The sequence below is a fragment of the Clarias gariepinus genome, chromosome 9 (assembly GCF_024256425.1).
Source record: "Clarias gariepinus isolate MV-2021 ecotype Netherlands chromosome 9, CGAR_prim_01v2, whole genome shotgun sequence".
Classification (NCBI taxonomy): Eukaryota; Metazoa; Chordata; class Actinopteri; order Siluriformes; family Clariidae; genus Clarias; species Clarias gariepinus.
Window position 1 is genome coordinate 8,399,269 of NC_071108.1, and position 15,540 is coordinate 8,414,808.

General features: G+C 36.1%; 1 protein-coding gene across 1 annotated transcript in view; it reads right to left on the bottom strand.

The window, feature by feature from the left end:
* Nucleotides 1–15,540, bottom strand: part of pip5k1bb (phosphatidylinositol-4-phosphate 5-kinase, type I, beta b) — a 47,464-nt gene that overhangs the window by 24,336 nt on the left and 7,588 nt on the right. The window contains exons 2-6 of the mRNA XM_053503956.1: nt 5,740–5,844; nt 4,886–4,942; nt 4,776–4,794; nt 3,764–3,894; nt 660–777 (exon numbers count right to left, since the gene is read on the bottom strand). Coding sequence (XP_053359931.1) covers nt 660–777; nt 3,764–3,894; nt 4,776–4,794; nt 4,886–4,926 — 309 coding nt within the window. The 5' untranslated portion in view covers nt 4,927–4,942; nt 5,740–5,844. The remainder of the gene's footprint in view (nt 1–659; nt 778–3,763; nt 3,895–4,775; nt 4,795–4,885; nt 4,943–5,739; nt 5,845–15,540) is intronic.

The window sequence follows — 15,540 nt, forward strand, 5'->3', positions numbered from 1 at the left end:
ATTACTGCCTGATTATAATCCACTGCGCAAGCAAGACGATTACCAAGATGACTGCAATAGTATAGCTAATTAATGAAATGAAGCACACACACATGCACACACCTACATATTTGCACGTTGATGTGCGCAAATAAATGCATGTACAGTACATAAACACACACCCACATAATTTGTGCATTCATGCCTGCCTGTATAGTGCATGCACACCTAAAAGAAGCTCCTTGATCACTGAAACACACAAAGGCAGTGCCCTGAAAATGAAGTGCATACACTAACAGCAGGGTTACTGCAGAGGCACTGCAGATGCTGAAATCCCATCTGGACCAGTGCACACTTTCAGCAACTACAGTTGTACTGAATGAACATCTTAAGCACACCAGCCAAATCTCTGAGAAGCGTGAAGTAAGACTTAATGCTGTAAATAATTAGTTTAAAAAAAAGGTGCTCATTAGTCACTACTCTATAATCCTTTAGTAATTAGGACACGTGTTAAGAACCTTAACCCAGACTTGAGGGATAATTGGTAGCAAAAGCTTTTATTTTAGTTAATCATTAGCCAGACACCTAGTGTACACCTGTAATAAGGGACAATTCATCCTGCAACATAACAAGCTGTATCTTTTGTGGAAATTGGCAATATAACGATGAGTAATACTTACCAGGTAGTCATCTGGTTTGATTCCGAACAGCTCTCGGAAGTACCGGAAGGCCAAAGGGGCATAGGTTTTGAACCGGAAATCAGGGTAGTGGTGTGCTGGAGTCAGGTTGCTCCCCTCGCTGTGATGAAACAGATAATCATAATCATATACACAGCTGTAACGATGCATAACCACAGTTTAATAAATGGATACTACAATGTCCTTTAATCTCTTCTCATGTTTGTCATGAAAGGTTTTAACACATTTCACTGTCCCAAGAAAAGAAGATGGACTACTACTACTAACTCACTTTAAACTCTCTAACAATGGAATGTGGTCAAACACAAAGTTTATAGGTATTTATAAGTAGAGATGCATAGATTACAATAATCTTGGCCCAGTCAGAATTTGGCCAATTCCAAGTTTCTTTCTTTATAATAATAATAATTAACAGTACGTAAACACAAACATATTTGTAACTTTTCTTTCAAAATTCTATTGTATGTTGCTGTTGTTGGTTTTTGGCTGCTCCCATCGCCAATCCTCACACAACTTGGCACAGGGTTTATGCCGGATGCCCTTCCTGACACAACCCTCCCATTTTATCCGGGCTTGGGACTGGCACTGCATCCAGTCCCTTTGGGTTTGAGCATTGGGTGGGAACTGAACCAGGGCCTTTAAAGATTCCATTGGATGTTCCTTATAATAATAATTTTTAATAATAAAAAATATAAAAATAATAATTGCCAGAATACATTAGAAAAATAAGAAAAGGCCATAAATGGTATTAATTGCACTTTTTACTCAAACTTAGATTTCATATCAAATTATGATTATGTTGGCATGCAATTTTTAGGACAGCCATGTTTTATCCATAGACTTATATAAACTTTTTTTTTATAAATATAAAGTAATGCTAAACCTCTAAAGAAGAAAAACAAAACAATGTCTAACAAAAATGCTTCTTTGGCTTGAAATAGGGAGTGAAAGTTCCCAGGCGAAATTATACTGTATCCCTGAGGACTAGACGTCATTTGATCTTTTACAGCCTTCATTCAGAAAGTCCTTGTTTGGAACACCAGAGGCAAATATGCAACACAATCATTGACACGGAACACTGTGAACAATCCTCGAGGCCAAGGAGGTCCCAGTCCTGTCTTACTGTCACTTCAATGCTGCACAAAATGACCAAACAGGAAAACATGCAACCCGTGAGACCTGGATGGCTCGAGAAAAAAAAAATGCTGCGTGGGAAAAACTTTACACACCAAAAATCAAACTTGACTAAAAATAGTGAGTGGACAGATAAGCACTTATCAATATAAAAACAAATAGAATTAACTTGGTGTGGTTGGTGTGAAAGGTTTACTCGATACTAAGGCCAACAATGCCAAAGGTTTCACATTAGCTGCTCTTAATAATGTCAGAAGTTGTCATTTTGTGCATTAGCACATGAAAGTGCAGGGCGATGCCAAGCATGCTTGGCAGGAAGTGGAAATATGACTGCCAGCGCGCTGCTGTTTTCCTTCTTGTAGCCAGCACAATATGGATCCTTCAATGTTTCTTCATTTCAGTGAGACATTTAGTTTAGTTGTTTGTGTAACCTGCCAAAGCGTTATGGAGACAAATGACCTGGCAACAAGTGGATGATTTTAATATATATCTACACAGAGAGCTGCTTCCAACTTGAACAATGTGACGCAATTAAATAGATCATGGCAGGTGAAAGAGCCTGATGATATCCAAAATATTAAAGTGATATAGAAACAATGACATTTAAATAGGGATATTGCAACTACAATGAACATATCCCTATTGCAGGTCACTGTATTAAGTGAAAGGGTAAAGCCCAAATTGAAGAATTTAAGGTTGCACTACTCAACTAAATAAACATTCTTTGGAGAATTGCTTCAAATTCTTCAAGAGGTAAAGTATAAAAGTAGAATTATATTATATTTAATAAAATTATATAAAAACGTAAATTAGATAAAGTAAGTTCTGTCTTAAAACAACTTCAGCACTTTTAAAATTCACTTATACCACTATCACAGTGCTGTGATTTCCGTGGTGAAAATATTAACTAAAATACTCCATTCAGCTTTTCTAATTAATATCTATTGGTGCAAGTGTTTGTTTACATCGAACTAGTACCTTATTAGTTGCTTATAAGCTTTTAAGTAGATTATTAAATATGCCACATGACTGTTCATAACATTTATGGTGCGGGTTAAACTTCAGGCAAATATCCAAGTACTGCAAAAGTTTCATTTAATTCTGTCCAGCGGTCGATATAAGACAGCTCTCAGTTTATAATCTGGGACACAACTGCTCATAACTTCCCTTCTACTCAACATTCTTCTACTCAAATACCGAAGAACTGGCAAAGTTCCATTAAATTCTGTCTAGCCAGTTCTGCGTGATGCTGTGAAAAGTCTGACTGAACAGACAGACATACAGACAGAAATATTTCTGAGAATGGTTTTTCGTCCTCCAATGTACGAAACATAAGGATATCATTGAAATGGTGGGTTAATTCTGATCAATGTGGATAAATCATCCTTTTATTTATGTAGATGTAAAAGTATTAACTACTTCTAGCTCTCAAATGTTAGTTAACATGCTAATAATTCTGAAGACATTCACCAAGAAACAAGAGGAAACGTTTGCTAAGGCTAACTATCAAAATCTTTATTGCTAATCTTTCAAATGTTAGCTAGATCCAAAGATATAAGCTAGCAGTATGCTAATATCTAGCTACAGTGGCTAACTGTATAGGAACAGACACAGTAATGGGTATTAGGTCTCATTCTTATTGTCCAAAGTTCAGATTTGTTAGGAACTTAAATCCAGGCTCTGAAGCTGTCTGATATTAAAAGGTTACCTTATGATCCTACAAAACTTTCATTTTTTTTTTTTAAATGAGACATTTGGTTTTAAAATGTGAGTGAAATTTAAAGAATTTACGAAAAGAAAACTTCCAAGCTCTGATCACAGCAAGGATTCAGAAAAACCAAAAAGCAAAGCGTGACAGAACTGTGGGAAAAGTCCTCAGTCATGCTGAGGTACATTATATACATTTTATAGATAACATGAGATTATTTTTAAAAAATCTAATTAGGACTTACCTGGGGAAAAAGACGCTCTCCACCACATAAAAGTCCTGCATGAGAACATCTCGGTCTGGTTTGGAAGTTAGGTTCCCCACGGTGTAGGCAATGCCCAGCTGAATGGCTCCCTTAATAGCAGTTGATGATGTCTGGTCAAACATACACACATAAATAACGTCAGATTGGCCTCTATGGATTGGCCAACTTGTATATAGATATTTTCAGAAATGGTTGTATCAAAAAATCAAGGTTGATTGAGCAAAATACAGTATGTCATCCATTACGGGGGGTTGGGAGGGGTGGGTGGCAAATTGTATCCATATACCTTCCAAACAAGACTGAATGGACCTCTGTTCATGTCACTATTTCCATAAGTGGAGATTTTATAAACTGTATTATAGAAATCTGATATCTATAGTGGTGCAGCATTTCCTGTAAATGATACTGATAACCAATTTTCATTCAGAGTATATACAGTAGTTTATTTACAGAGGGCCACACAGTCTCCTGTACTACTACATGTCACTTCCCCTTCCTTAAAGTCACCCAGTCACTTTTTTACTTCTATATTAAATATATTCTATATTTCATCCCGAAATATATTTTATGATGAACAATATCACGTTTGTCAAAAAACAGTTATTCAGACTCTAGTTCCTTAAAATATAACGTTACAGAAACATTTGGTCAGTTTTACAATGTTCTGAAAATATTCTGGGAGAAAATGTTTAGGGTGACTTGAATGAATGGAAGCAACCCTTGATACTAAAAGGAAAAAACTCTGAACTTCAGGCTTAAATAAATAATGGTTCCTTGTTAAGCAGGTGTATGTTTATCGCTTATTAACCCCTTAAAGTCTCGGCATGTTACGAACCACAACTTATTATTCAGGAACTACCATGAATTATTTTGTAAATGCAGTGATGTTGCTACAGAAAGCTTTATAAAGTGAGGATCTAATAATAACTCCTGGGAGTTTAAGGGGTTAACATTCTAAGGTACAATGCATCGCAAGAAGGTTATGGCTTACTGTCAATGGGTTCCTCAGCCTAAAAGAATAAATATTTATTAGAATATGCACCACTTTCTTTAATATTGCCCATTGGGATGAATTTAACATTTCACTCGGGAAACATTTACCTTTTTATAGGTCTTCTCTCTGCTTGGCCCTCTGACTCCATTTTCAGCCGCCGACATCTTTCGCCAAGAGATAGAAACAGAGAATTAAATCAAACAAGGCAATTGAACAGACACTAATAGACCTGAATATCCAGACTGGCTGGTACTTCAGATACAGAGAGTCAAAATCCCTTTTTTAATTTGTTTCAAAGCAGATAATAATGCAAGCAGTTTAAATTAATCATTTGGGTTTAAACTAAAAGCAATACTATGTCTTTTACTGAAAACAGAAACAACTGCTTAATAGAAATTCAACCTATTTAATCACTTGTTCATATGACATAATTGTAAAGACATAATATTAACTATGCAAATACAGAAACATCACATAATATACTATTTATATTCTACTATTTAAAAGATAAAAAATTACTATTATTGTTAAAGTTTTGGCAATACCAACAAGTATACACTAAATAAAATTATGCAATACAATATTATTAACATGTTATTATACAGTACAAATAAGTGTACTGGTATAACAATTAAGTGTAGAAATGTTACAAGTAAATGCAATAACGTTACAATAAAATTAGTTATACTCTTACAAGTAATTGTACTGATGTTACATGTATGTGTACTAATGTTACAATTAAATTAAATATATTGTTCCATATACTGTTCCACGTGAATGTACTAATTTTAGCATAAAATGTACTAATGTTACAAGTAAATTTACTAACGCTGCAATTAAGTGTATTATGTTAATAAAAAGTGTATCAATATTACAATTTAGTGTATTCATGGTAAAAGTGTAGTAGTATTACTGTTAAGTGTACTAATGCTACAATTAAGTAAACAAATGGTCGTCCTACCTTTATTTAATCACAAACACAGTCGCTCTGCAGCTCACGGCTGCTGCATAGCACGCTCATATGGACTATGCAGATGAGACTTCAGGAAGTTTGATTTCACTTAATCTAGAATAGAAAAAGTACGTAGTCTGTTAGTTCAGATGACAAAAATGTAATGAAATAAAATGTCAATCAGTGCAGAAAAGGTTTCTACTTTTTATGTTTTTATATAAACCATGGATGGCGACAAAAACAACAACTACTACAGCCAACTCACCACATACCCCGACTTGTTGAATTTGCATGCATAGGCACATTTCTCTCAATTTGTTAGTGTGAGTGTCTGTGTGTTCTCTGAGCCACGGACTCGGTGCCTCCCCTGTCATCTCATTGCCTGACTGATTTGGGAGGAAAATGTAGCCACTTCCTTGTGTCAGTCCACAAATCCCACTTAAAGATTGTGTTCTTGCCCCTGAGTTCTCGCACAACAGCAGCTGTCTAAACATGAGGCGCTCTTTACTGGTATTGAACAGTTTGTATGGCACAGAGTTTTTTTTCTCGCAGCTGACTTGATACAACTTTTGTCAGGGGCACTTGCTGCTTTAAACAAAAGCATAATTCATAAGGGTGCAAGGCGTCTTACAATGCATTATTCATTCTGAAACTCTCTATATTTTTTAATAATAATTAACAGAATTTTTTTAAATAGTAATGAAATAATTATTTTTTAAATCATATTTTTTATTTCCATCCTGATCTTGAGACTAGTGACAGATCAAATCTATTAAACGTAGAGCTGAAGTGGCAGACTCTAGTCCTCTAGATCACCGAACAGATCGTCAGATTTCAGATGTCGTGAAATAGTTCTCAAATCATGTACCAAATTTTAAACCTAATACTTGTTACATTCTCTATTTAGAAATTATATTCTGTATATTATAACAAATAGAATTAGTTGCTCATTTTGACATGGGCAAGTGTAGCTATTGTTAGCGAATGGTGTATTTGCAGTTGTATATTGTTATATTTATAGCTCTTTTGCCCTTTATGTTATCTCTCTCCTCTTTCCCTACTTCCTTGATTCTATCCTTACATATTTACTCACGTGCTTGCTTATGTACACACTTACTTGAGAGGTTCCTTACTTCCTCACAAACTTACAGTACTTCTTTTTTCACTTAAATATTTGTTTGCACACTTAATGGACCAGTAAATAACATTTTCTTAGTATACATATTCCCAAAACTTCTCGTTATGTGGAGAGGTGCTCTTAAAGGCTTTTATGACCCAATCTTATTAAACCGCCTGGCAGCATTGTGGAGAAATTTTTTGCTTTTGTATGTTTTTATATAAGGCTTACAACCATTCAGAGAAGGCCAGAGCCAGGAGTCGGGCACATGGCTTTCAATTAATTAATATGAGTCTGCTTTATTTTCTCTGCTCTTTCGAGGCTTCAGTGTTCATGGCCCATTGGGCTACCTTTTACCATCTTAGTCTGGAAAAACATGTCATGGGGAGGTAATAATTTTTTTTTACAAACTAAAACAAATAAACATGTTTATTTTATGACTTCATTATTAAATCAGTACAAAAACATTTATGATTTTTTGATGCATGAAAAAAGAAGCAGGTGTGAGAAGGACTGTGGCTGGTTCTGCATCATGTTCCACAAAACTATTTAACTAATTCCCTTGCACAGTATTGTATAATTCCGCTACAATCTGAGCTCTAATACTGATATTATATTGCCTTTTTTTATCAGAATGTGTTGTTTTCAGCAATGCCTTGGCAGGATTTTGCCAGTGTGATTTGGCAACCCATAGTAGCAAGCCTCAGATTCCACTATAACTTGAGACAGCTTACACGAAAAAAAAAAAAGCCAGGAAAAGTGAAAGAAATAAACAAAATTCGATTTGGGTCAGAAATTTATATCAATACCGCATTCGGCTGAGTTGAGACAAAAATTTCGAACATGCCAATTTTGGTATTATTACCCTAGGTTGGCTGTGACCAGTAAGTTGTAGTATTTTACTGCCTCTTCCAACATCATGTATCCTATATATGACATGAGTGACAGAGTGTTTTTGCAAATGTACCATGTCGACCTGTCATGTAGTTGAATCTGCTATATAGTTTTGCTGTTTTACAAAAAATTACATTATTTATTACCCACCAGTTGAGTTTGAATTGTGAGAAAACAGTAAGTTACATGATGTGTGTTCACTATGAGATATGTGAATGGCTGGGTGGAGCAGAGAAAAGATTAGCAGACAGGGAGAGGGAATGCTGCATAAAGATAGAGACGATAGAGGAAATTCTCATTCTACTGCTTGCTCACAGCTCAAAAGTTGTCTCTTTTGTACGTTATTTTCTTTCTCTCCTTTTTTATGTATTTTATTTATAGAACAGCTGAGTTACTAATGATCAATGAAATGAAAATGAAATCCAATAAAATGAACAGTTACAAAGTGTCATTCTTTAATAAAATTTATGTTGTAATTGCTGGCAAATCGCTGTGGTGTAAAAGGAATTATATACTTTAGGCTGTGGTGTCAGGAAGTGAAAATGGTTTCTAGTGTTCACTGTACAGGACAGGGGGAGCTCAGTGGTTATGGTATGGAACTACTGATTAGAAGGTCCGAGGGTCGAACCCTTAAATACTCACCCTTCTTCAGCCTTATATACACAATGTATGGGATTTGGAACACTGCTCTGTCATTAGATAATGAGTTGAATCAGTTGTGATAAATGAGGCGGAAATTCAACCCGACCCTCTGAGATTAGTTGGTTTGCATGCATGAATGTTCGTTTTGTGCGTCCGAGTGTGGCGTGCACATAACCGGCACCTCATTAAAGCGGGAGAGTAAAAGCAAGCGCTTTGATAGGGTGTGAATGAAGGATAATCGCCTTGGAGGGTACTAGGATAAACATGCAGCATGCCAGAGACAAGACGGAGTCCTTATTCAGGCTTAAAGACTGCCATGGACTTATTTCCTCGTTTACTGCATCAGTGTGGGACTGTGTGCAACGCACTGTTTACACCAGCATCCTTGAGAAAGAACAGAGAGGTGGTGTCAATTTGGAAGAAAAGAGATTTACTCTCGTTTGGCAAATGGGGAAAAAGACTTGGGGATTATAGAAGAACAGCCACTCTGTATGCAGAGATTCTTGCACCTGCATGTGAATGTGGACCTGGCCAAGACCTACTGCAACCTTTGTTACATAATCATTCTCTCAAGGCCACGTTGCCTACCTCTCTCTCTCTCTCCCTCATACACACACACACACACACACACACAAATAGACATGTTTGTCTTACTATCTTTGCTTAGACATTGCGTTGACAAATATTAATGAAGCTAATTAATGGCATGTCTACACACAAAGCAGTTTTCCTCATAGGGCCCAGCCAAACATCTTCAGGAGTTCAAGTCAGTTTGAGCACATGATCCTCACCAGGATATAAAAAACACGCACACATACAGTACAAGCACACATATCCAACATAACAATCACTAATATTCTACTAATTATCAGTTTAAACTACATATAAATCAAAAAATCATCTCAAGGTTATACTGTAATATATATGTTTCCTTAAAAAAAAATTAGCCACTTATTCAGCAGCATCAACTCACTGCCTTATCAACTTTCTGTAGCACTTTGTCAACACTAAACTCGGTTGATGGATGTCCTTTGTCCTTTTCTCCTTGGAGATCCAAGGACTTTTTTTTTTTTTTATCAGTTAAGCTTTCAGTCTGTACTACAGCAAAACAACTTGTGCTTCTCGCTTTTTTTTTTTTTAACTTCCCTGGGTGAAACAATTAATCTAACAAATCTAAACAACAGACAAGAAGCCTGAGTACTTTTGGAAGCAACCACTACAAAGCCATGTCTTTGAAGTGGTTTAAGCTGAAGTCTCTGTGGATCTAAACGTGTGCTCGAACCATGCGACATCTATAATAAAATCCTGTTTCACACCGATCCTTGCCCAAGGCAACGTCTAACCCCCCCCCACAAACACATGCCGGTCCACAGACTCTCCAGAACAAATACACACAGGTTTTTAGCCAAGCATTCAAAACAAGACACCTGCTGTGGAAGAACTGAGAGAAAACAAAATGGTCCAGACAAAAAACTGATTATGGTTAATTATGACCAAAAAAAAAAAAATGATAACATGAGGACGTAAACAGCACTAGACAAGTTTTGAGTTTGCGAAATGGTCACGTTCACTCAAAGTGCGCCTCAGGATCAACCACTATAGATCAACTAATTTGTATTTAGGCATATATAGTACCAGTCAAATGTTTGGACACACCTTCTAATGCAATGTTTTAATTGTTTAGTACAAAAGGTTCTGGAATAGAACTTGCAAGAACAGGATTGTCAAGTGCTTTAACAAAACCCATCAAGCACCATGATGAAACTGGCTGTCATGAAGACCATCCCGGGAAAGCAAGGCCAAGACCTACCTCTGCTGCAGAGGAGACGTTCATTTAGATTTCACCAGCCTCACCAATTACACCAATGAGACACATCTCAATATCAACTGTTCAGAGGAGACTACCACATACTATTTCACATGCCTTCAGCACTGTTTTACAATGCAGAAAAAAAAAAAAAAACAGAAAAGACCATGGAATAAGAAGGTGTGCCCAAATTCGGACTATGACTATATACTGTATTCATAAGCCTAACTGACTTTTAATTTAAATTGAACTGATTTCATTCACTCTTCAATCTTTAATGTGTCACTTTATTCTGGTCATGGTGGATCAGGAACATGCCCTAGGAACACTGGCTTTAAGGTGAAGAATATACTCAACAGGGAAACCATTCTATTGCAAGGCACCAAGGGTGCCCTTTTTTTTTTTTTTTTTTTAACGACCAGAGAACATTCTGGAACTAAATTTGAATTTTAAATTTTTTTGTTGTTACAGTACAAAACATGACCTGCCAATGACTCCTCGTTGGGGATTACATCTTTGTGATGCTATGCCGCAGACTAGCAGGGGACTTTTCAGAACACTTGGCTGTTTATCATCATAACACTCTTCTATCTGTGCTTTTGCTGAAGTTGCTCAGCAGTGTCTCTAAACATTAAACCTAAGACAGAGAATCTGGCTGAGCGAAACAGACTAAAAGCTGTGTTCGAACATGTACTATTTTTCGATTTGCTCTAATGGTGACCTTAACAGACCCGACAAGCTCTGTAATGTTTTCAGGATTTATTCCAAAAGGGTTCACTCTTTTGGAGTGTGGAGTTGAATAATCTGAATGCAGGCCAACACCTGCTGTCGTCATCATCTCTGCCCTTTCACTCGTCATCGCTTCTGTGCCCTTCGGTGATGATCTTAACCTCAAACTACTCTCCAAGTGCTATCATGCTTCAAAAGGACCATAAATGAGTCTCATAAGAGCATCGTTTAAATGGCAGCAAAAATGAAGAGCTGTATAACTTCAATTTCGGTCCAGAGTTCACAGGATGATTATTGCAGCGTACGCTACGCACGTACTAAGTACACTATGCACATGAGAGTTGTAAAGTGCTCATGAAAGGTTATGATTACTCGGAAGGTAGCATGAGTAAAACATCTGATCCCATTAGAGATTAGTCCTTTTTTCCACTGGAATGCTTATCAAGGTGGATTAAAAAAAAAACTCATCCAGAAACACAATCAATATGCTTGTATTGAAATCTCTATAATGTAATTAAAGGTTCTGGTGCTGCTCTCATTAACTCTTAATTATAAGTCAAATCAATTGAGCAACAGCTTATTCGCCATTTTTTACCATTATTTAATTTCACATTAATGAGGAATAAATATATATAGAAGTGACAACGAACAGTTCCAGAATGCAATGCGGCTACCTATGCAGATGCGTTAAGATAAGGGCAGAGAGTCGACTATTGGTGCATCTCAAACAAATCTAACTTTCCTTAAGTCTAAGACGTGTTTTCTGAGCATGGTGACTGCTCCCGTTGCTCCAAATCCAAATTAATGAGAAAGAAACATTTCAGGATAGGTTCTTAATCTTATTGATGCGCTTAAATCTAAAACATGTTGCATTAATTAACCTAAGCTCCAGTACAGGATTAAGACTGTCAGGATTAAGTTCACAGATGGGACACATTGTTCTTTGTTCAAAAGATAATTGGGTACAATGACAATAATTACAAAAAAGCACTTAACATTCTTTGACATACTGTAGTGTATTTTCCTAAAGCCTGTTAAGCAGCTAAGACTTCTGTTTCATAACCTAGTTTGAAACATGATTTTTACATGGGTAACTACTTTTAAAACACTGAGTATAATTTTAAAAAATGTTAGCTCCAGGAATATACAAGAGGTGCAATCAAAAAGTGTTAAGACTAGTTTTGTAATACACCAACAGATGAACAAGGCTGCAGACACAGTCACAGGAACCACTGACCTTCATAAGTCAGTGTGGCAAAAAATATTGTCCTGTGTATATCAAGAGTTGTGCAACACGTGCTATTTTGATCACAAGCGTTACCATGTTGAATGTGAAATTCTGCATGAAACTGGGCTAATCAGAGGGCCACTGAGACGTTTGACAGACATAAAACATTTAAGTTTAAGAGTCATTCAAGGTGTTTTGAGTGGCACACACCCTTTAAGAATGGAAGAACATCACTAGAGGACGACGAGAGATCATATACTGTAGATGTTCTCCGATAATCATATATATATATATATATATATATATATATATATATATATATATATATAGTGCAAAGTGTTAGCAGATATATATATATATATATATATATATAGTAGCTAGTAGCTGCATCAACAAAACCTTAATGCTAAACTAATAACAATACAGTAAATATAAACTACTGTTAAAGTCTGAATACTTTTAAATGCATTATTCTGACTATGACAATACACAAATACACATCTGCGAATTTGATACTGAGCTTCCCAAACACAAGCTAGTTTCCTTGCAGGCAACTAGCGCGCTAACTATGCACTAAAGTTTATTTCTGAAGAAAAAAAAAAACCCTATAAAAGATGTATTTAGTGTATTGATATTTAATAATTACCATTCTTGTACATCTACATTTTAGTGCTTTTAAAGTCAATACAAGTATAAAAAATAATCAGCCAATAAATTCTCTTTTTCAAATATATGCCAAGGGAACTAGCATAGCATAATGGTGGAGTGAGGAGAAAAGCTTGAGGTTAGAAAGGAAAAAGGGCATCGTTTGTTCAGTTTGTATAGTAACAAATTTGGCATTAAAATATATTAAATAGTTTCTTATTTCAGAGGTTTAAAAAATGTTATTTAAAAAACCCGGACAGTAATGCTGGCTGTAATTTAAACCACAAGTTAACATCAACAGGCTGGTTCTAAATTATCATTTTATAGTAACAGCTCACTGACAGGGACTTGCTCATGTTTTTTGTGGGGATATATATATATATATATATATTTTTTTTTTTTTACTAGTTATAGATGCAGTTTATAGCTTTAGCTTTGAAATGCTCAGTATGTTAACCTTTAGAAAAGTACTTTTAGACCCAGGACTTTGCGTGAGATTTTGACTAACATGGCAAGATGTCACATGCCATAAGTTATCACAATAATACTGTCATATTACCTACAGTAGTCCATAAATCCAGGTCAGCATGTTACATATCACAAATTGTTATTACCAAAGGCTATAAAACATAATATATGAATGAATCAGAATATGACCTAAAAGTAGCTCGTGTCTAATTACTAAAAACATTACAAGGCATTATAGGCATTTCCAATGTTTTAGGAGTGGCACTGTGGACTTAGTTTAGCTGTAAAGGTGTAAGTCAGGTGGCGTGAGATATAAACAGGAATGAGAAGAATGAACAGCAACGAGAGAGAGAGAAGAGATGGTGTTGAAGCTGAGACGCTGTTTACTATTCTAGGCGAGTCACGTTTTGCATGCACAGAACCGCGTGACATAGCTGATTAGGACAAACTGCACTAGCCTCATGGCAATGGCAATGGGGATGGACTGCAGTAGCAAGAGAGCAGAGAAGTGAGAATGAGAAGATAATTTAAAAAATGGTATTCAAAACTGGATTGTAGGTTAAGACAGACTTAATATTTCAGCATATATTTGCTTTAAAAGCAACTATGTCTGTAGCTGAGAGACTGTCGGTGCTCAAAAAGCATGCTGATGGACTACTCTGACAACTACCTTTAAACTTCTGTAATAAGGGTGTTTTAGGTAAAAAGGTTTTTTTTTCCCCTTTCTTTGTACAATTACAAGGGTTGTTCAAGTCAAACTGGGACTTTCCTGGGTAATTCCTTATGAATTCAATGTCAGGCACAGTTTAGTGATAAAACTCTAAACTGCAGTAAAAAATTTGAATTATACATATTAAAAAAGACCCAAAGTTCATGCATGTCTATCCCAACTGAGGCGGCTCAGAGCACACTGTGGTCGTTCCCATGAATATTCAGTGAATCAGCTGCCTGATGCATGAAAATCCATGGATAGCTTAATGCCAACTGACAGATAGACGCATCCGTCCATGGAACTGTACACAAAATCACTTATGAACACCAATTGCACATTACAGGAACTCGGCTGGGAGTAATTGCCACAGTCCTGGCCTTGCTCCAAGCCATTTTCACACGGTTTTGCCATTAAAGGAGCTCCTGGAGGGCCAGCAGTTCAGACTTGAAGCAGGCAGTTCGATTACTGTGCCGGTGTACTGAGATAACTTTCAACTTTGATGGTATCCACTAGTGCAATGCTGGGATAAGTGCATTACTGTAGCAGGGGTTTATCTAAAGAAATATAGATAGTTCTCATAACTGTAACTTATAGATTCTTTCATAAGTGTGTTCTGTTGTTCTACACAATCAAAAGTCCCAAGTCGACTTGAACACCTCTTGTAAAAAGATGTTTACTGTAAGCTAACATAAGACAGACATGCAACACATAAAGATTAGGTTTTAAAAAAATGATGGCGTATTGCTATAAGGATTTTTATCCTTTAAAATCTTTTTAAAATATTGCCCCCCCTCCAATAACCCTCCTCACATTTGGAGTGAACTCTAACTACAACATTCTTCTGTTCTTCCTACTAAAAACCAGACACTCTGGCAAACATTCTGCAGCAAACCCAATTTCCAACACGTCCAGGAAAAAAAAAAAAGGTAAAAATGTCCAAAGGTAATGCAGCAAGGATTTGTTCTGGAAGAAACAGAGCCAGGCCCTTTAGAGTCCTCCAAGACCAAAGTGCCATTTATATTTAGACAAAATAATTTAATGACCAAAAGTACTTTGCTTTTGCAGAATAAAGGACAATCTGGCAAACTACATTTCCCTACGGGTGCTTAAAAAGAAGTTCTTTAATAAAAAAATCTCTAATGTCTCCTTATAACAGAGATATTCAATACATAGGTTTTTTTTAATATAAGCACACATATTGTAAATAGACTCCTATTGTTTCACTGTCGGCATTGATGGATGTACAAGAAATATGCTAAACTGGGAGGAGGGAGTAGCAGGTGCTATAATTAACTTGACGTCATTAAAAAAATGTGGTTCTGCTGTGTTTATTTTTATTTCTTTTACAATGTACTTAGTAAAATAATGAACAAACAATAATCTATACAAATTTTCATACAAACAAAGAGCTGGTGGTACCAGATACATGTTAGATAAGCATTAATGAGTAAAAGTATGGTGAGTCAATCAGCTATTCATGGTTGATCCCAAGTCTGAGACATCATATAAGTTTCTAATATTGGTAAAGGAATTGAACAGCTGGCTGACAAACTTGTCAAGAAAAATAA